General features: G+C 31.1%; 4 protein-coding genes across 4 annotated transcripts; 2 read left to right on the forward strand and 2 right to left on the reverse strand.

Annotated features, from left to right (window-relative positions):
* Positions 1–2,400: 2,400 nt before the first annotated feature.
* HELRODRAFT_194200 (hypothetical protein) lies at positions 2,401–6,670 on the reverse strand (the record flags this gene model as incomplete). The annotated part of the gene is made up of 6 exons (XM_009031159.1): positions 6,228–6,670; positions 5,731–5,919; positions 5,508–5,605; positions 5,063–5,184; positions 3,046–3,748; positions 2,401–2,454 (listed from the first exon to the last, which is right to left on the reverse strand). Exons 2-6 carry the CDS (start codon positions 5,876–5,878, stop codon positions 2,401–2,403), a joined length of 1,125 nt encoding a protein of 374 aa, XP_009029407.1. The 5' UTR covers positions 5,879–5,919; positions 6,228–6,670.
* Positions 6,671–8,266: 1,596 nt separating this feature from the next.
* Positions 8,267–11,619, forward strand: HELRODRAFT_157926 (hypothetical protein; the record flags this gene model as incomplete). The annotated part of the gene is made up of 9 exons (XM_009031160.1): positions 8,267–8,305; positions 8,431–8,493; positions 8,873–8,935; positions 9,066–9,153; positions 9,475–9,574; positions 9,846–9,949; positions 10,191–10,300; positions 10,502–10,581; positions 11,526–11,619. 9 exons carry the CDS (start codon positions 8,267–8,269, stop codon positions 11,617–11,619), a joined length of 741 nt encoding a protein of 246 aa, XP_009029408.1.
* Positions 11,620–15,050: 3,431 nt separating this feature from the next.
* HELRODRAFT_194202 (hypothetical protein) lies at positions 15,051–19,657 on the reverse strand (the record flags this gene model as incomplete). Its single annotated transcript, XM_009031161.1, has 10 exons — positions 15,051–15,105; positions 15,491–15,626; positions 15,745–16,082; positions 16,380–16,468; positions 16,790–16,850; positions 16,946–17,084; positions 17,193–17,261; positions 17,539–17,601; positions 18,294–18,396; positions 19,576–19,657. Coding segments are annotated over 10 exons (1,134 nt in total), but the record flags the coding sequence as incomplete, so codon positions are not given.
* A 572-nt stretch (positions 19,658–20,229) lies between these two features.
* On the forward strand, positions 20,230–22,094 carry HELRODRAFT_181350 (hypothetical protein; the record flags this gene model as incomplete). The annotated part of the gene is made up of 3 exons (XM_009031162.1): positions 20,230–20,720; positions 21,019–21,246; positions 21,749–22,094. 3 exons carry the CDS (start codon positions 20,230–20,232, stop codon positions 22,092–22,094), a joined length of 1,065 nt encoding a protein of 354 aa, XP_009029410.1.
* Positions 22,095–23,869: the final 1,775 nt, after the last annotated feature.

Raw genomic sequence — 23,869 nt, forward strand, 5'->3', positions numbered from 1 at the left:
AAACTATATAAATCACTCAGTTATAACTAAAACAAGTCAGTTCGATGAATTACAACGAAAATAAGTAAGTTTTCAGTTTTCTTTTAAAATCAGGGAGGTTCAACTCCGGATCTCTTAGAAAGGCAGGCAAATTGTTCCAAACAGACGGTCCCAAGACGGCGATGTTACGAGACCCCATATGAAGACACGAAACTGGGACTAGCAGCAGGTTCAGATCATGAGACCTCAGATGCGTTCCAGAAGGAGGTGCCAACTTCTTTGCAAACATTTCCGACAAATAAGGTGGTGCAAGACGATTTATTGACTTGTAGACTAGAGTTGATATTTTGAAGATTATTCTTTTTTTTACGGTTAACCAGTGCAGTTGTTCCAGTATTGGTGATGCGTGATCATATTTTAAACCCCCGACAACAACCTTTGCAGCACGATTCTGCAATGACTGTAATACAGCTAAATGTTTATCAGGTAATTCGTAAAACAGGCTATTACAATAATCAATTCGCGAGTGCACGAAGGCATGAACCAGAGTCTGCAACGTAGTAGTGTCAAGAGATCTACGTATTTGATTGAGCTTTCTTATTTGGTACATGCATTCAACGGAAAGCATTCTAATGTGATCTTTCATTGACAGATTGGAATCTAGAATAAATCCCAGACTAGTAGCTTTTTGGCAAAACGGGATGACACTGTTTTTGATAATGATTGAATCAGTTTCTAGCTTCATAAGCTGTTGCCACGTACCTACCGGCAAAAATTTCGTTTTACTCTGATTCAGTTTAAGAGCATTGTTTTGCATCCACAAATCAACCTTTGATAAACATTCAACCAATCTGTCCAATTCGGCCTGGAAAGTACCAGTCTTACTGGTAACAATGATTTGTATGTCATCCGCAAATGCATGATATGAGAAACCAAATGATTCAACCACTTTGAATACCTCAAATGTATACAGAAAAAACATGACAGGACCCAGAACCGAGCCTTGGGGCACACCAGACAAAACTATTTTGACCTCGGACACTTTACCACCAAATGATACTTGCTGAGTTCTACCAACCAAATACGATTCAAACCACCTTAACACAGCACCAAAAAATCCAAAAGTAACACACAATCTCTCTAACAGTATTTTGTGATTTACACAATCGAATGCGGATGACATATCGAGAAACACCATCATGGACGTCTTCTGTTGATCGATAGCCCCATAGACATTAGACAGAACCTTTAATAGAGCCGTTTCAGTTGAATGGTATTGCCTGAAACCTTATTGATAAATCGGCATTAAATGATTATTCTCTAGGTGAGTGAGTATCTGTTTAACAACCACACGTTCAATTATTTTAGATATGAAAGACAGATTGGATATCGGTCTATAGTTTTCAACATTATTCTCATCAAGATTGTGTTTTTTTAGTAGTGGAGTTATTATAGCATGTTTGCAAGCAGAGGGAAATTTACTTTGATTTAAACACATATTGACAAGGCATGTCAAAAATGGCGAAAATAGATTAATAAACTTTTTGAGTATGTGAGTCGGTATTGTATCTTGTTGAGAAGACTTTGTTGGTGAATTTTTTACTATGTTAATTATATCTTCCTGAGAAACATCTGAAAATGTTGCGAACAAATTTTTGACATTTGATCTGCAATCAGACGAATTAGACCGAACTTTGATTTCGATGCTGTCTATCACCTTACTCAGTTTGTCGTTGAAGAAGGACATAAATCGATCTGGCGTAAGTTCATGCATACTAGAAGAATGATTGTCATTATGATCTCTGCAGAGAATTTTATTCAAAACTTTCCAGAGATTTTTAGGTTTTGTCTTGTTTTCCTCAACAATCCTAGTCCAATATTTGTGACGTTTCTCTGAAAAAAGTTTTGATTTATTTTTCAAAGCACATCTCCATTCCTCACGATGAACTTGTTGCAAACTATTTTTAAAAATTCGTTCTTTCCTTCTACAAGCACGTTTACAAAACCTGCACTCATCATCAAACCACGGTGCCAAATTAACACGATTGGTGACTACCATATGGATTGGTACAACTCTATTGATCACACAATTTATTTTACTGGTAAACAACTGCAGTTCTTCATCAATATTTTCTGTTGAACATGGTTTTGATATTGGAGAGTCGACAACATGTTTAATAAATTCATCCTCATTCAAACGATTCCATAATTTGACTACTTTTTTTATTCTTGACGTATAATTTCGAGTCATTGACAGTGCAATTTTAATGAAACCATGATCAGAGTGGATTCCACTTGGATATACTATACAGTCTTGGACAGAAAGATCGACTGAAGTGACTATTAAATCCAGTGTACCACCATGTATGTGCGTAGGTTTTTTTACATGATTTTGAAACTGAAAATTTTCAAAAACATCAATTAGCCTAAAGGCATGTGGATCGTTAGTCCTTTCAATGTGAACGTTGAAATCACCTGTCAAAATAATACGAGAACTTAATACTGTTACATTTTCCAGCTCCAATATCAGCTCGTTAAAAAATAATGTAGATAATTGAGCAGAACCCGGTCTATAAATAGCGAGCAATATAAATTCCCGGTTGTTGGTTGTAAATTTGACCGCTAAAACCTCAAATGTGACAACTGCAGGTAAATCAATTTTTTTGCATCTCAAACAGTTACGGAAAAAGATTATTAATCCACCATGCAAAGGATCATAATTTCTCACACAATCCACAAAACGATAACCAGGAGGCATTGATAGTGCAATGGATGGATTATCTGAAGACCCATGCCAAGTTTCGGTTACAACGAAAATATCCAATCCATCGTAGATCAAATCATAAACAACTTTAAACTTTGTAGAAATCGACCTTATATTTAATAGACCCAGATTTAATTTAACCCCATTAGAACCAGCAGATATATCAAAACCAAGACCTTCACCACCACTACCACCACCCATCACACTCCTAAAAGCAGCCCGGCCACAACCCAATCCATCAAAATTTACTTTTTTCCCACCGGGAATCTTACAATCTTCCATCTTTCCGGAGAACCGCGAACCTTGAATAAAAAATCTTTATTAGCAGCTTCCTGCATCTTAGCATCATCTAGCAAAATTTTCAATTCACCTCTCTGTTCTTTAGTCAAGTCATGACTAATGCCAATTCGACCAAATTGATCAACCAGAGAACTTAATTTAAAAGTGCGTTTTATAATTTGATTTTTAACAGCGATATTGTCCAACTTGATAAGCAAAGGTCTCGACGTGCCATCAGTTTTTTTACCCAATCTCACAATTTTTAGAACATTTTTATCAGACATGGCGTCATCCGTTAAATGGTTCAAAATTTTGAAAACTCGCTCTTTATCGTTGACACCTTCCGGCAGTCGAAATAACATTATATTTGTTTCTCTATCTTTCACATCGGACGCTTCAATCAAAGTTTTGTGCACATTTTTAACTTCGGCATTAAGAACGTCAACGTTCTTTTTGACTTCTTGACTAAAAACCGAAGCAAAAGTTGACTTTATATCATGTTTTAATGACTGCATCTTGTCATTCAAATCTGACTCCGAACCACCAAGTTTATTTAACATGGCCTCGCTTGAATTAATGGCAGTTTTTATAATTTCCATATCTGACTTTATTGCAATGTTCAAGTCATTCAATTTATCAATTTTTTTTGACAATTCATTTGCTTTGGACAACAACTTGACATTTGGTGTAGTCTTGATGCATATGTCACAAAACCATTTAACATTGCTGCTTGTACGTATAAAAGTAACGACATTATCCGGTATTGCTGTACAAGTTGAATGATAAATAGATTCACATTGGCAACATTGCAAACATAAACTAACTTTCGCAGACTTTGTACATTTAGTACATTTTTCACGTATATCCATTGTTTTATGAAAAACAAAAAACGTATCTCCTAAGTCGACCAAACAAACACCACGTGATTAAAAAATTAACTCAAATTTGCAACAAAATAACGAAATAACTACTTTTACAATTTAAATTAAACAAAATTAAATTAAGCAATTATCCTGAAACCAAAAGCAACTATTTAACAACCACTGTACTAAGATAAATTAAAGATTTTTAATAGACGAAATTAATACTTCCATGCACAGTAAAACTTATACATAAATTTATGATATATATATATATATCTTTATCCTGTCATAATTCCAAAGTGTAAGCCAATAAAATTGTTTACCAAAAATAAAACATTAACATAAACATATATAATAATTAGAATGATAATAATAATAATTATTATTATTATTATTAGTAGTAGTAGTAGTAGTAGCAGTAGTAGTAGTAGTAACTATTTTTACCGGAAGTCATCAAGCCCTATTTTTGAAGAAATGACTATAATGTACAAGTTTGAGACAAAGCCATACAATATAAACTCGTGAATGAATGAGTGAATGAATGAGTGAATGAATGAATGGATAAATGAATGAATGAACGAACGAACGAATAAATGAACGAACGAACAAATAACCGAAAAAACAAATGAATGAATGAATGAATGAACAAAAGAAAGAATGAATATAGTATTATATTCTTGATAGGAAGTAAAGTGTGGTTTTATTACTAACAAGCGTTATTTACAAATTTGAAATTGCAAAAAAAGTGTTTTCTAATTTGTAATAACCAGTCTTTAAAATTTAACAAATGAATGAATAAATGAATGAGTGAATGAACGAATGAATGAATGAACGAATGAATGAATGAACGAATGAATGAACGAACGAACGAGCGAACGAACGAGTAAATGAATAGACAAGCAAATGGCTGAACAAATCGCTGAATAATTGAAAATCAAAGTTGTTATCAAAAGTCGTTTTTATAAACGGTCCAAAACGAATATAATAGTCTCAGCATATGATGGATGGATGGATATGATGCACACACACCCCACACACACACTCCTACACACACGTACGAACACATATACACAGGTACAAACAAACAAACACATACATACACACACACACACACGTAAAAACAAACAAACAAACACAGACATACATACACATAAACACGCATAAGAGATGTACAAACTTATTATCTTCTTCAAAATATTCTTGCAGTGTGACGATGTTCTCCTGGCCCTTGCAGTGATGAAGTATTTCTATCTCCTTCAAGACTTTGTTTCGAGTTACGTTGTGGGAACATTTTATAATCTTTGTGGACGAAAAAATGGATAAACATTAGTTCTTTCATTCATTCATTTCTTCATCCATCCATCCATCCATCCATTCATTCGTTCATTTTTTCATTCTTCCATCCGTTCGTTCATTCGTTCTCTTAATTATCAGTTAGTTCTTTCACTGTCAGTTCAATCATTCAACTATTCATAGTATTTCATTCATTAATCTATCAATGATTCCTTTTACCATCCATCCATTTATACATTCTTTCATTTATTTATTCATTCATTCATTCACTCACTCACTCATCCATCCATTCATTCATCCATTCATTCATTCGATCAGTCAATCAGTACCTTAACAGCAAATTCTTGTTGTTTTTCAAGAGAATAGTACGTACGCACAGTACCACAGGCGCCTTCCCCTAGGTATTCCTCAGTGGCCTGGTATATATCTGGTATCAATAATTATTATAATAATATAATAATTATAATATAATAATAACTATAAATAATTATAATATTAATAAATAATATCAATAAATAATAATAACTGTTGACGTTAAATATATATTTATACCTGAAAACTTCTTAATGCCATATCTTGGAAGTCTTTTCCTTCTAATGTTGTTGTTGTTGTTGATAATGTTTTTGTTGGTGAAGCAAGTGTTGAAGTTGATGTTGTTGTTGAAATTTGTCTTCATCATCTTCATGATGTCTACAGACATTATATTCAAGTGATAGCAGTAATAATGTTGTAATGTAATCTGAATAAATGAGTTGATGAGTGAGTGAATGAGTGAATGAATGAATGAATGAATGAATGAATGAATGAATGAATGAATGAATGAATGGATGGATGGATGAAATAGAGAATGAACAAATGTATAGAATAGATAAATGAATGAAACAAAGAAAAATGTACACACTGACAGCCCAGCAAATTTATTCCTGTTGATAGCACATATCCATATCATTATAAATCTAATTCTTTTTACTATTCCAAATGAAAATTATACAACTCAAAACAATAATAAATTTTAATTAAATCAAAGAATAAAATACCTTTTATTTCACTTTATAAGCAGTTCAAAATATCACAAGACTATAAAAGTATACTAATGTACAGTACAGAATTTTTTCACAAATAATAAATTTGATTCAATTATAATATTATCATGATAATTGTAATTTTTTTATTATTTTGTTATTATATTATGCAGAAACGAATTCTTATAATTTGAGAAAGTTGACTTTTACCAAATAAGAATTTAAAAAAAATTGTCAACTTTTATTAACTTTCTAATAATTAAGAATTTAAGATGATAAGGCCAGTAAGCTGAAAAGACAAAGAAATTCGGATATTTGACTAAAACAAAAGCAATTTTCTCTTATTTCTAACTCGTTCAATTCAAATTAATCATTCTAGATTTTAAATTGAAAATGGCCGAAATATTTACTTCACAAACGCCAGCAACGTTCGCCAAATCCTCGACCGCACCCCAACCTCCTAATTTCACTAATCCTATTGTTAAAGTCTGACGAACTATCGGCAGGTTTCACCTATTTATACTCCAAATCTGTTTTGTACAAGGCTTAAACAGCTGTGTTTATCATGGCGGCTAATTAATATTCATGAGAATACTTGCTAATATTTGATTGGATGATTTAAATTACAAAAAAGCTGATTAATATTATATTTTTTTGTACTAAGCTGTGGTTGGTTGATTATATTTAGAGTGATTAATTATTCATGAGATAGAATAAACAGTGTTCTGGTAAGTTCAAGGGTAGTTTTTTTGTTTTGCTTACATAAACACACAGACACGTACACAAACATACACACACATGCATACAAACACAAAACACATACATGCACAAACTTACTAAAACATACACATATATACACACACATACATACACACACACACATATATACATAAACACACCCACAATAGTTTACGCAATAGTTACACGTATTTCTTTGTTGTTTGATATTATTACGACATACATACACACGCACACACAGGCACCCACGCATACACACGCACACATACACACGCACACACAAACACAACACAATGTAGCAACACTGCATAAATTACGTTAGAAATTTCATCATCATAAACACAGCCAGCAATTAGTAATAAAGAAAACCGGTATTGTTAATACGTGTATCAAAAGTGATGCAATAATAAGAATAATAATAATAAGGATGATGATGATGACGACGACGTTGATAACGACGATTACGATGATGAAGATAGTGATAAAATTGTAATCAATTATTTTGTTTTTCGTCTGTCATGGAATTTTTATAAAATTCGATCACTCACTAACACGCAAATATTTTACTGAGTAAAATACATCTAACATACATCTTACATATAAAATAAACAATCGACAAAAAGATGTTGCCTTAAAATTCATCATTATTTTTTTCTCCTGCTTTTCTGGTGTTCTAGTTCACCTTCGCTATAAATATTTTTGGTAGATATTTTGTATAAAAATCCTCATAAATATATATTTATGGCTATATATGTGTGCTTGTGTTTGTGTGTTTGGTGTGTGTATTTTATTATTTTAAAACGCAGTAATTGGTTGTTTTTGGTGCTAAATAGCTGATGACTTCTCAATGTGACTTATTGGATATGTGTGTTCGTTCGTTTTTGTTGTTTTTTGGTCCAAAAAAGAGCTTTTCTTTCGACCAATTCCATAAAGAATTTTGATAAATTTCTAAAATGTATGAAAATTTGTCATAAATGTTGTTTAAAAAACGTGAAAAATAGCAAATTTACCTTATTTTAAATTATAAATAGCACTATTTTTATTTGTACAGTAGTTACAAACATATAATACACAACACTGAAATGCAATGCAATATATATATATATATATATTTCAATGCAAAATAAAATTCATTTGTTCAAAAATTAAATTTTTCATTAAAATTACTGGAATTTTACGACAAAATTTTTTAAATTTTATAGTTACATTTTTCATTACGTTACATCACCAGATAGACTGATTTCAACTTACATTAACGCTTAAACGTTATTTAAAATAATAACTTCCGGCATTATCAACCTTGGTTAAAATCGCAAATTTTCATCAATATGTTTCTTGCTGTTTCTAGAGGCATTCAATTAGCGGCGGTAACAATTTAAAAGCATTTTTGAATCACATTTATTAACCTACTAACTTTACTTTTATAAAGCTTTACTGATTTAACGATTCACTACAAAACCAACTAACCAATTTTGATTTTGCTTTTTTGCAGAAACAAAGTGTCCAGCGATTTCATCTCGGGACTGCCAAACAGAGCCATGATGTTCTCTTTGTGGTACGTTTGGGTCATTTTATTAGATAAAAATGATAAAAATAATCAAAAGTACTTCTCTTAAAAATTAAATCTCTAAACTAATTACTAATCTAAGAAGCAAAAACATCATTAGATTAGCATTAGACATTAGAAGAGAACTAGAGATTACATTAGTTAGGATTAGTTATTTTTATTAGTAATAAAAGAATCAATAAATAAATTAATAGTTCATAATCTAGCAATTAGTGACAAATCAATCTCTCTATTCTATAATATTGTTGTATACTGATTTTAGTGTATAATGTTTGTTTATTTATAAAATGTTGGCCATGTAATATTTATAAAATACTGATTTTACCATATAATATTTATAAAATAAAAACTTCTGCGACATTGACAGCATAGAGACACACCTGAAAACAGTTCAAAAACACCTTTCCAATTGACTCCTGAAAATTTAAAAGTAGCATTTTTTCAATGCTTATAACTACTTTTACAAGTTCTAATAACTTTTTATTGTGTAGAATTAATTAAATCTTATTTTTTGCTAATTATTTATTAATTATTTAATCAATTAAATTATTTATCCATAGAGAGTTGAGTCAATTCTTGCAAACTACCCAAAGGGCTTTGAACCATCAGCCATCATACCAATGTTAGATATATGCCAGAGACAGCATGGTTACTAATAATTATTTATAAATATTATTTCATTGTTTTAATTATTTTAAATTATGACCACCAAGTTATATGCAATTGGTAGTTACAGATTATATTATGCCGAAGAAACGTTAGATGCTACCGATAATGTAGTTTTGCAGTCTCTAAAAAAGAGATCTAATTCTAACTAAGCTTATTTCGTTTAAACTTTACATTACTAAAAAGTTTTAAAATCACTTATAATTACCTGAATCCTAATTATAATAATATTAATGATTATAACATGGAAATTATATAATAAATGATTGAATTTTAAATGGTATTATTAATTTTAATGGCTAGGTTGGCTGCCCATATCGGCGATGAACTACGTGGCAGACTATTTAAAAGTCTCGAGAATGAGGATATATGAAGTCGCTACATTCTATACCATGTTCAAAAGGTTTACTATAATTATTTGTAGTTGTAGTAGTAGCAGCAGCAGTAGTAGTAGTAGTAGTTGTGGCATTTGCTTCTGTGGGGGATTAAGTTTTTCTAATTTATTTATCACCTTAAACTTTGTTTATAATGATCCTAAATTAACTTTATAGGTTTAGAAGAAAGATTAAATAGATGTATCAGTAAATAAATGAATGAATGAATGAAGCAATCAATGAAATAAACCTACTAACTTAACATTGCTTGCATAATAATTGCAACAATTTCTTGTTCAGGGAGCCAGTGGGGAAATACCACGTTCAAGTATGTACCACGACACCGTGTATGGTAGCTGGCTGTGGAAGTGGCGCCATCTTGGACGCCATTAAACAAAAACTCGGTTCAGTATAATCCTTGCATAAACAGTGTTTATGTTTTTCATTTTGTGTGTTTGGTGATTTCGTTTTGTGTCTTTTCTTTGGTTGTGTACTGTCCTTGTTTTTTAATGAATAAACAGTGTCCATTGTTTATAAATTTACTAAATTTATGTGTTGTTCTTTGCATTTTTCGTTACATTTATACGTATTTTGTTTTCTTATTTAGCACTTTTGCTTAAAATTTATAATTCTCACTAAAATTAGGGATAGATGTAGGCCAGACGACTGCCGACAAAACGTTTACATTGGGTGAATGCGAATGCCTCGGTGCATGTGTCAACGGTCCCATGCTTATGATAAATGATGATTACTATGTCAGTTTACTATTTTTTCTATTATTGTTGTTGTTGTTTATCAGGTGTGACAATATTAATTTATCTTATATCTGATTTTAGATTATTTAATAACTATTTGTTGACTAACTATAACAGTGTACCATGAATTCATTTATATTATTTTCTGATATTCATTCATTTTCTCATCCATTAATTCCTTCTCATCACTCTCTCTTACAGGAAGACCTGACAGCCAAAGATGTAAACGAAATTCTCGACGATATAAAAGCTGGGAAGAAACCAAAACCCGGACCTAGGCAGTAACCTTAATGGCTCAGCTTGGCTCTTAAGCTGAGTCGATAAAATTCTAAGCCGAGCCAAGCTGAGCCGTAAAATTGATGATTGTGCTGTGCATTTTGCAGTAACGGAAAAAAAATCATTTTAATATGCTTAGAATTTAGGTTTATAAGCGCTTTATATATTAAAATTTCGCTCTCTTTACATACGAATGTCGATATCAAATTAAAAAATGCAGCTGGTAGAAATTTAATAAGTAATCGTTGATATTTGCGTTGCGCAACGACATTAAAATCAGATATAGAGTGACGTGGCACAGTATCTATCTGTTGTAGACAATTGAAAATGTTGGCAATTTATCGTGCAACACAGACACGCCAGTTGCATGATTTTTAAAAAACCTGACACTTTGAACCACGACACTTTGTTATAGTTAAAACAAATTGATACGATGAAAAAAAACATTCCTTTTTAAATGAGTTATTTGCTTAACATTAACAGCAAATATTTTAAGATAATTTAATAAAATAACCGTGCAATTTAAGATTCGAGGCGATGGGGCTCCTTATAGCTAGATATTGATTTCGGCGATAATCTTCCTCTCAAAAGAAATAGAAATAATAGAGAAGAGAAATGCTAAAACCGTTTTAGTGACGTTCTATGTAGAACAAATTTTGAAGCGCTAAATTCTTTTTAGAAATAATTTTCTTTTAGTAATTAAAAAATCACTAAACCCAGATCGCATTTTTATCCTACTAATTAATAATTAAAATCTGACACAATCCGGTTTTACACGTTCCTTTCTCTCTTTTAAAAATTCTTATTTTCATTGATCTTTAGTGTATATGAAAAAATCAATGATGCTAATGTTATTCAATCATTATTTAACATTGATATAAAAGGTAAATTTGTGTATTTAGTAAATTTTTAATTGGTTGACAATAAATAATTTTCTTTCCCTAATCAGGTCAGGAAGATTTTCGGCAGAACCATCCGGCGGTCTGACTACCCTCAAAGAGCCCCCATACGGACCCGGCTTCAAAGTTCTCAAAGAACTATAGGTAAGAAAATGAGAACAAAAAGAGATGAGAGAGATAAAGTGAAAGGAGTAAAAGAAAGAATAGTCATCACATAATTCAGTAACCATGAGTAAAAATCATATTTCAGTTAAAAGTTACATTAATTTGAGTATATTTTTAAGTAATTGTTATTGAAATTACGGGCTATTATTCTGATAGTAATTTCAATTGCTATTTATAGCAGTAGTGTCGTTGACTGAGTAGTTAGTTATGATTAAAAATTATAAGTTACGGTAAATTATGGCGAATGAAAGATTGTTTGTTGTAAAAAAAAAAATCGTTTAAATTTTAAAAATTGCGAGTCAAATTTTTCACGTATGTAGTGTATTGTAGTAGTGATATATAAATACTACGGAAATATATTTTGTTAAGTAATTAATCAACTAACTAAAGTTATTTTTCCTTTTGTTTCATGTTCATTTTTTAATTGTAATAAATAGGCGGTTTGGCTGTATTTCTGTTCGGTTTGGCCATAAATTTTCAAGTTTAAAAACAAAATAGAGAAAACAAGCTGATTTAGGATTTAAATCAAACGAATTTACCTAATGTATGGATTTGTTGCAATATTGTGTTATTAATATATATATATATATATATATATATATATATATATATATATATATATATATATATATATATACATATATATATATATACATATATATATATACATATATACATTTATATATACATATATATATGTACATTTCATTACCTATACGCATGAATATGAATATATGGTATAACACGCGTGGTATATATATATATACAATTATTTATAAAAATCACTGCGTTTTCGGCATTATTCATCTTGTAGTTGAATCTTTATAAATAATTGTATTAATGATAGTCTAAACCCAATATATATATATATATATATATATATATATATATATATATATATATATATATACATATGTATATTTATAAGCGACTATGAAAATGATAATATAACTAGGATGATAAATTATAGGAAAGATGAATTCCTATATAACTTTTCTAGAGAGGTGTCGTTTATCATCTATTTTCGCGCCATTGTATCTTCAACATCGTTATTGTCGTCATCATTTTCTTCTAGTAGAAATTCCGCTATGCTCCCCTTCATTTGGCAACTTGTGTAGTGAATAAAATTAGTTTAAATTGTTTAACTAGTGACGTGCTAGTAATTTTCGAGTAAGAAATCATGTCTAGGTAGATTACATTATTTAAATCTTCAAATTATTTCAGAAATAAAACAGTAATACATACGCATATACACCGGGGGTAGGCAAACTTTTTGCTGTGAGGGCCGCATTAGACTATTTTAACTTTAAGGGTTAGAGTTATATCTTTAAATAGACAATTTTTCGACCCGCAGGACAATTTTTAAAGATTTGTGGCTCTTTTGTTTGGTCATAATGTCTGGCAGAATTTTTTGGCTAATAAGGCCTCTCGCGAGTTTGCCCATCCTTGATATATACCATATGAATGTACATGTTTGTTTATATTTAGTAAGTGTTACAAGAGTAAGAGCTGACATGTTTTGTACCTATTCAGCGCTGCCCTGGCACAGTTTAGGACGCTTGGAGGTAGTGTCTGTATATCGTTCTATCAATTAATTAATGAATTAATTTATATGTTCAATTAATCTGTTGATCAAACAATCAATTATTTCATAATAACTTGCACTCAATCTTCCACTAATCCACTCATTCATTCACTCAACCGACCATCAATCGATTTCATCAAATCATTCAATCAATCTGTAATTATATTCGTTGTTATAACCATCAACATCCGACAACAATAACAATAACGACAATAATAATTATAAGACAGCATCATAATTGAGCCAACCAGATCCCTCATAATGATCCTACAGCCATAGCATGCCACACTCAGCAAGTCGGATTTTTCGATGACAACTCTGTTGCTATCATCACGATCACCATGGCTATCATTATTATTATTAATGTTACTATTTTTATTATTTTTCTTCCGTAGTAGTTTCTCATTGTGAGGTACCTCTAGAAAATCCTTTAAAAAAAGTATTGAGATAATTACATTACAAATTACAACTGAAGGGAATGTCTTGAGGGAGTACTGTCTTGTCGTTATTATCGAAAGAGCTAAAGAGAGAGAGAGAAAGAGAGAGAGAGAAAGAGAGAGAGAGAGAGAGAGATAAGAAAGAGAGAGATTTAAAAATTAAAATGCCTAAGACAACTTATCAAAAGTCATACAAGTACATATTTCGTCAGCACTTATATTCGTGACCAGTTATTTTTTAAAATGAAAATAATACTATCGTTGACTGAACCTTGCATAAGCAGCACCTGGCTCTGATGGGATTATTATTATTATTGCTATTATTATTATTATTATTCGTAGTGGTAGTAGATGTAGATTTGGCACTAGCCAGTTTTTCCCCAGTTCTGAAAAAATGAATTTAATTTAATTAAGTAAATAATAAAATAATTAATTACCTAGAGTTATTATTTAATATTATTGAAAATATGAGATGATTATTAGGCAATAACACAGGCAAACGCACGTACACACAGATGAATAAACATACACAAACGTACACTAACTAAATAAGAAAACCAGAAACAACCTAAATATAATAGATAGCGTGTTCTCATTTTCTGACTGGAGTCTCATGATAAAATCCTCGGTTAAACTTTGAATACTGTCGTTGTTGCCGTATCCTAACTTCTGAAAAATAGGAGGTGGGAATGTGAAAGATTACCAGTAGATGAATATGTTTGTTGCGTGGTTGGTGGGGAGAGCTATTATATCAATCAATCAATCAGCCGGTCAATCAACCAAACAATCTCTTTCTATCTATATCTATTTCTGACTTTCTACAAATTTTTCATTACCACCATTTTGGTCAGTCTCTTTCTCTCTCTCTCTCTCTCTTCAATAAATTTACTAAATTTACAATTAATAATTTTTAAATGAAAAACTAGCCACGGGTGTAAGCGATGAGGAAGGTGGTACCAAATAGTTGAGCTTTTCAATTGATATGACCGTTTCTATTTCGTCATTCAGAAACGTCCTATTGATTTCATTTATTTATTATTTAAATAGATTTATTATTTAAATAGATTTATTATTTAAATAGATTTATTATTTAAATAGATTTATTATTTAAATAGATTTATTATTTAAATAGATTTATTATTTAAATAGATTTATTATTTAAATAGATTTATTATTTAAATAAATAGATTAAGAAATGAATGATATTAATAATATTAATTAATGTAATTTTGAAATTTCTAAATGAGTAAAAAATGAATATCATCCCCAACGTTATCATTAACTAATATATATCATCTGATAATGTATAATCATTGATAATAATACTTTATTATTAGTATTTTTTTATTAATATGAGTAAAAATAAAAGAAATAAACTTTTTTTTCTTACGACCTTAGTGGTTTAACGAATGAAACCCCATCACGTCTACCGTCGACGAAATCCTGGTTGGGGTTAGGGAGTTTAACAGGTTGAAAGTGGTTTTACGAAATTTTACAAAAATTGAACCACTAACTCATTCGTTCGTTCGTTCATTTGCTCATTTCATTTTTTTATTAATTCATTCATTCATTTACTCATTCTTTCAGTCATTCACTCATTCAATAACAACTATAGTGTCGATCAAAAATCAACTATCTAACGCTAGCCATAGAATCATAGCTCACCAACTAGCCAACCAAGGAAATCCATCAACAAATTAACTACGCCAACTCTATCAATCAATCAATCGATCAATCAATCAATCGATCAACCAATCAATCAACTAGCCAATCAATCTATCAATCAATCAATCAACTAACCAATCAATCTATCAATCAATCCACTAACAATATCGTACGACAATTGACTTCCCCTACCCAAAGATATATTAGAAATCAGACCACAGGCTAACATCTCCATGTTATCACCCACTAATATTTTATCTATGTCCAATTTTTTACAAATCTTTGCTAGCAACTCACGCCTAAAATAGTTTATTTTCATCAATATTACAATTAATTATAAACAATAACGACAACATTAATAAACAAATAACTAAATAAAACGCCATAATTTGTATTTATTTATTTACATAGTAACACCTTAGCAATAAATTCATTGACAACTGCGAACTTCTATCTTTAAAATTTTTATTATTATTCTTATTATTGTTGTTATTTTTGTTGTTGTTGTTGTCGTTGTTAACATTGTTGTTGTCAGCAAGTCTGCATTTAATCATTAATTTTTCAACAGCCTCATCAGCACCATCACTTTTATCATCGCAATTATTTGTGTTACCATCGTTTCCATTATTATTATCATTATTATTAATATTATTACCATAATTATTATTATAATTATTATTATCTTTATAATTATTTTTATTATTTACATTTGTTAGAAGGGGCTCCAATTCAGCATCTGCTTCATTCAGATATACCTGCGACAACATACGAGTCAATTTTTATCCATGTTAATAATATTATGGTTGTTATAATTTTTAACATTCTAAATATTTTTATTTTTTTTATTATTTGCTTATACTATTATTTGCTATTAACACATACACCACTACTACTACTACTATTACCACTACCACTACCACTACTACTACTACTACTACTACTACTACTACTACTACTACTACTACTACTTATTACTACAACAACAACTACTACTACTACTACTACTACTAATAATAATAATAATAAAACAGGAAATACAAAATGACAATGACCTGATTTAGCGCATAAACATAATACGGCATGTTCAATGCTTTCAACTGTCTGAAGAGTTGTCCGACACTTTCTTCTGTATGGCTCGGCTCTGAGAGATATGAATAATAAGAAGGATGATGAAAAATAATAACATTGCAGAAGCAACCTGTCTGCTACTATTATCACTAATGTTAATCCTCATTTTAATTACCCGATTCCTTTAAAATGAAAATTTGAATAAAAAAAATTAATGCTAATACCGATATAATCACTGTTAATAATGTAATTATTACTTCTCTGCTATGCTACTTATCTGTCTTTAATGTTACTACTATTACTACTACTTTTACTACTACAACTATTACTACTAATAGTACAATAGTTGTCATTAATATTGTCACTAACATCAATAATAAGTAACAGTTCTAACCGATAATGCTGATTAAGGTAGATTCAAATCTCAATTTTTTCTGCGTTCTTTTGCTACGCCCCTATCGGCAGAAATAATTAATACACAAACAAGCAAAACAGAAAATTTGAAATATCAATAATAATATTAATAACAAAAATATAATAACAAAGAGACCTCTTGCACCAAATGAACTAAAACAGACGACTTCCTCCCACCAGAAAATGACACGGCCACATTTTCATTATCCCTAATTAAGCGAGATTTTCCAAATTCTGATCTGAACTTGTGGGAAACTTTTATTAAAAAGCACCCCCTGTGTGTGAAAATGAGAAAAAAAACAATATTACAATGATAATAATAATAATAATATTAGTAGCAGTAGTGATAAATTATATATCATAATGATGAATATTTTTCTAACTTGCAAAATGAACCATAGAGATTTTGGGTTAGAATAATATCTTCTGAGCCACATTTACAAAGTTTTGGTCTGGAAAAATAATAATAATAAAAAATGAAATAAATAAATGATAATCATATTTTTAATACACTTATTTACTTATTTAATAATTATTTCAATGCTCAATCAATTTCAATTTAAAAGTTCAATGCTTCAATTTCAACCAAAAAACCTGATAAAACTGATATAAAAATATTAAAATAAAATGAAAATGATCTGATCTGAACTTCAGATTCTGATGACTTAAAAAACAAAACTTGATTTGATTGATGAAATGAAACTGAACTGAAGCTGAAATGATACACACCTCGTTGATTTTTCTATTAATTTAGCCGCATTCTGACTGCAAACTTCTTCCTCACCATCGTAACTAACAGAACACATGAATAGGAGAATTTGGGTAAATAAATTGATTAAAATTTAACCGAAAACAGCGTAGGCCGAAGCACGCGAACGTAATGTTATTTTATTTACAAACTAAAAGTGGAACTAGGTTATTATCAATTAAATATATATATATATATATATATATATATATATATATATATATATATATATATATATATATATATATATGAGGAGTTAATAATTTCATTTGGTTTTACAATCTAGGCTCCGACGATGGCATTAGCCGAAACGGCCGTCAGCCAAACTTAACTTCACAGTTTAATAAAGTTGAAACAAAACAGCTTCGTATTGTTGAAATTTTATTTAAAAAACTTCTAACTGCAAAATGGGGTGTAATCTTCAACCGAACATGTTTATCTGAGAACCTCATACCCAATTATATATATATATATATATACCCTCTGATATATATATATATATATATATATATATTCATGTATTTTATGTATACGCATGGTGCTACTTAAGATTGATAGCTGGTTATTTTAGTCGTAAATGGGTTTTTTTATGTAGTTACAAACAATTAATTGTAGTAATTTTACTTAATCACAACTAAATTAATAACATAGTGGTTCTTACACAGATGCTAGTCTACTGAACCACTTCAAAATATTATCATTATTATTATAAAGCTTGAAAATATATAACTCAAACCGTAATGTAGCACTATCGATAACAAAATTTACTTCTTCCATTATAATGAAAATAAAGTTGGACACAGCATTTAGTCTAAATCTTCCCTTCCACGACAAAGCGGCTGTTTTCAAGGAATGAAAGTGTGGATTGTGGATCATGTGTCGACTTCAAAACCTGCACGATCCACTGTGTCTTTCTCATACTAAAAATCACACGGACAAGCTCAACCAGCAACATGGCAGAGAATTTAACCTTTCGACAGCATGATGCAGCTATGAACCTATAACTGACGCGACAAACACAGACCCACTCACCAAAGAAATAGCAAATCGAATCCAATGGATGATTGACAAAGCAATGGATTAATACCTGTACTTGTCGCTTCACGATCAAGTGTAAAACCAACTTAAAACATCTAACCAGCAGTCCCACCACGCTTCGTCTTGAAATTCATTTGCCTGCCAGCTCACCACAAACTAATCACACGCCAACAGTCCTGAGAAAAGCCAGCCTCAATCATGACATCATAGCCTTCATCGTCTTCCAAAGCACAGACCAGTTAATGACTTACTGACAAACTGATGAACAAAGCCAAACGATGCAAAGCGCTCATTTCAGTAACTAAGTACTTGCAGTGCAACGTACGCAGAGAGCAAATACACAGCTGAGTAGCCTGCTTGTTAAAAAAAACTTAAAATCTAAATATTCACTAATAACGTGGAGTTGTAAAAAAAAAGGTTAAAAAGAAAACTTAAATATTAGGAAAAGATTCGGAAGCTAAGCCATTATACAATACGAAAGGTCTTTGTCAGGTAGCCAGTCTAGCGTCACGTTGAGACGGAAAACCCAAAAGTAGGTACATTTTTAAATTAAGAAAAAACAATAAATCTAACCAAATCAATCGATAAATGTAAATAAATAAGGAAGTGATGCTTATTATATTTATCATTATTCTCTCTCTCTCGCTCTCTTTCGCTCTCTCTTTCTCTCTCTCTTTCTATATATATTTCTTTCTATTAGCTTTCTATAACATAATTTTATATACATACGGTAGCAGGAATATTGTTCATCAGCACACTTAACTACTTACCAGCCAACCTATAAAAAGGAATGATTACAACAATAACTCCAACAACAACAATAATAATAATAATAACAAGCAAAAAAGATGTATAGGCAGATTTTTATGTAGTAATGTATATGATGCCAAAAGCATCAAAGTCAAATAAAGGTTATTATTGATCCTTTATAAATGAGATTTTATTATTCTTTTAATTCTGATTATTATTCTTATTCTAACATTCTTCTTCCTCTTCTTCTTCTTCTTCTTCCTCTTGTTGTTTTTGTTGTTGTTGTTGGGGTGCGCGGATGTATTGAGTCATGTTAACAACGATTTCTTCCAGTGTTTTTGCTGTCTACTTGTTTACTATTGTTATTATTATTATTAATGTTGTTATTATTATCGTTTTTGTTGATGATGATGCTATTATAGTTGTTGTTTTGTTATTTTATTGTGTTGTTGCGTGTAAGATTGTTGTTCTTTGCGATCTAGTATACCAGGTGATTGATGCGCATTAAACATTTGCTATGCTGCAAACTCCGATTGTCTTCATCGTCCTTATCATCACCATTTTCACCATCATCATCATAATCACCATCATCATCGTCATCATCATCTTCTTCACCATCATCGTCGTCATCATCAACATCTTCACCATCATCATCATCATCGTCATCACCATTTATAACATCATCATCATCATCATCACCATCAAAATCATCATTATCACTTTCAACAACATCATTATCATCATCTCCTCGTTTGAGCTCCGCCTATATAAGCTCGGCAAACGTAGAAGGAAAAATAGGAAGGTAAAAAAATATGAAGAAATTATGAAATAAATAAAAGATAAGGTAAATAAGTAATAAACCTAAAAAATTAAATAAATTAGAAATGGAAATAGATGTTAAATATTCACTTTTCGACGCCTTAATTAATTGGTTCCTTTTCACACCTCTAGTGGTGGCATTTTGGTGCGGTACATACGGCCTAATTGACATTCTACTATTCGACCTAATCGATTCACGACAACTCGCAACGATATTCGTCCTGCTATTCGGTGTTTCAATCGAATTTACGATAACATACTGGCAGGATAAAATTAGCGAATTCGCAAGAGAATTAACCGGTATAAAATTCGCTTTTTTTTCGCGAGGTTACAACTACGTCCTAGCTACAGCTAATATATGCCACTATAGAGCTATACAAGAAGTTTACGACTCCATATTCGGTCCGGAAAATTTCGGCGCGTGTGTTCAAACAGCTGTTACTTCGATAGTTTTGCTCTGGAGTTTAAGAGCTGGACGAAATATAACAGCTCTGCCGTTTTGTGTCAGCTTAGATTCGGAAACTGAGAATTGGTTTAGTGCTCCAACGCTATATCAGTTTCCGGTTGGTTGGTTGGTAGGTTGATGGGTTGATTGGTTGTTTGGTTGGTAGGTTGGTTAGTTGTTTGTATGGCTGACTGTTTGGTGTTTGTGTGGTTGTATGGTTTGGTTGTTTAGTTGCCTATTTAATGTTTGTTCAAAATGTAATATACACATTGAAGAAATTATTTTTATGACAGAGCAAATTAAACATCCATACATAAAATATTTCAGACACACACATTCAATAAATATTTTCCAACAATGCTAATGATAAACTAGCACCTCAACTAACTATCCCTATTAAGACAAGCAGACGATACAGCTACCTATGTGACGTCATAATAACAGTGATGTGCGTGTGGTCACTGGCCCCTCTACACTGGATAACCTTTGGATATTTTCTCGATCATGTGATCTTTCCGGATTTTCCGGAGCTATCCTCTGCAGTATCCTGTCTGCTCGGATATACAGTCGTTGCGGTCTTCAGTTACTACCAGTATGAAATAAGGAACTGGTCCAAGTACTATGATAATGAAAAAAGGTCTACTATGTTGTTTTTGTTGTTTTGTTTACACTGCTGTTGTTGTTGTTTTGTATCGTTGTTCGTGTTTATTTTGTTGTTGTTGCTGTTGATTATGACGACGACGATGATGATGTTTGAAATGATGATGATAATAATTATACTCCCATAACAACAAACCACTAATCAAAGCGAGCGGGTGCGCCACGCACTAACAGCAAATCTGTTGCAGAGTGCAAGCGTTTTTATTCTTACTGTTCGTTGTTATTGTTATTATTGTTTGTTATGATTATTGCTGTTTTGCTGTTTTATTGTTGTCAGTAAGTGTTATTGTTGTTGATATTTTTTTATCTGCTTTTTTTTTGCTTTTGATTCGCTTGTTTGGCTCATGCAACCAGCTAACACATTTTCAATGGTGATGATAATACTACTACTACTAATAATAATAATAATAACAAGAATGAGAATAATAATAACAATCATATTATCCTAATTATTATTACTAATCCGCCCAACTCCGCAGAATGATAACAAAAACATTTCTGGAAAACTTTTTTATCTGGGGTGCTACAGCTGGCGTCATCGCAACGTGGAAGGGCCTAGGAATGGCCATAGATATGACATCAAAAGCGCATCCGATCTATTTAAATGACGTCAATATTTCATCTCTATGCCTCAACGTTATATCATTCACATTATTATCGCTCTGCCATGTTTCAGCGTCTTTGGTTGCAAAAGGAGCGGAAATGGATGGGAGCATTGCAAATGGCGACGGCGTTGAATTTTCCCGCCTTTATTTACGCCATTTTTATGAAGATTACATCAAAAAGGAAAAGGCTGCTAGTGTTGCTAAAAGTAAAATCGATTAAAATGTGGTATAGAATAATGAAAAGAACGTTTCCCGTGTTATTACAACAAAGACATTATGTTCACCTTTCTAATTTTCCGTTATTTCATTACTTTTTATCATATTAAAATTAAAGTTAATTAATTAATTAACTAATTAATTCACTAATTAAGTTTGTAGCTTGTTTCATTTCGTATCATCATTAAATTTTTCAATCATGTTTCTCGCGAATGGTTGACGTCAGTAGGCCAGCATCAGCGGCAGACGCCCTTGCTGGCCTGGCATCCGGTGTTTCGACATTTTCTTTCGACAAAAAAAATTAACAAATAAATGAATAAAATGATCAATCATCTTATATTTTTATTAGAAAGTCATTTTTTCTTAATTACTTTTATTTCATATAAAACTATAAAATTAACAATATTAGCTATTAAATTTTTCAACTACTACATAGCATTATTGTGTTCAAAGAAAGGACAAAGCTCTTTTTGATTAATAACTTTATTGTATGTGTAAACAGCATTAAACAACATAATATGAAAAGTTATACAAACACACACACACACACACACACAAACACACACACACACACACACACACACACACACACACAACTTAATTAAATAGATGTAACTGTGTTAGTAGCAAACGAATTGATATTATTGCCGTAAAAATGCAAAGCACAGTCAAGATGGCGACGTATTATAATAAAATATCCACGCATACATTCATAATTTACCTATATAGGTAAAGAGTTAACAATACTCACAAATTGCACCACCAACAACGATCAGATATTCTGCCGACTCCAGCACTGAATCTCATTTCACGGAAGGGAGTGTTGCCTGCAAATCCAGTGCAGTGCCAACACTTTTTGTATTTTTGGACGGTGTCACGTTCTTAATACACTGTATAATTTATTTATTTCTTCACTTCTTATTGCAAAGTCAATATCGTAATTGTGTTACTACGGTGTTAATACTATAAAACACACACACACACACACACACACGGACACAGACACACACAAGGACATGCATAAATAAACTGCAAGTTAGGTTTCAAAACATTGAAATAAAAAAAAGTGGAATTAATACAAAAAATTGAAAGACAATAATTTCCAATAAAATTATAGCTTAATATTATGACGAATATTAATTTCACGGGCGGCATGGTAGCGGTTAGAGGCTCCTGGTTCTGCTGTTACAATGACCGGGTTCGAACACAAAGAGATCCCCGGCTATCACATGCAATGCGTGGTTTTAACGTGTATTCATATACGCTATGAGTGTGTGTGTGTTTGTCGTTGACACCTATGAAGTTGGGGCACAAAAGTGGATGACCTTTAACCTTATTATTATTATTTTAAACAAAACATGCTGTTATGGAATGCTTATGATGATGATCACGTCCGGACGAAAGCTGCATATAAATAATGATGATGATGATGAAAATAATAATAAGAAGAAAAAGAAGAAGAATAATAATGATGATGACGACGATGATGGCGAATGTTGATAATGATGCGATTTGTAATTGTTTATACGAATTATTGGAATAGTTGATGAACGAACAAAAAAAAAACCAAACAAACGAATGAATGATTAAATGGATGGATGAACGAACGAACGAATGAATGAATGAAAAAATTGATAAATGAATGGACGGACGAATGAATGAATAAATGAAAAAATGGATGAATGAACGGACGGATGGATGAATAAATTAACAAAGGAACAATTAAAGCAAACTTGTTAAAAGAACATAATATAGTAGTTTTATAAGTTTTATAATGTA

The sequence above is a fragment of the Helobdella robusta genome (genome assembly GCF_000326865.2).
Source record: "Helobdella robusta unplaced genomic scaffold HELROscaffold_70, whole genome shotgun sequence".
NCBI lineage: Eukaryota > Metazoa > Annelida > Clitellata > Rhynchobdellida > Glossiphoniidae > Helobdella > Helobdella robusta.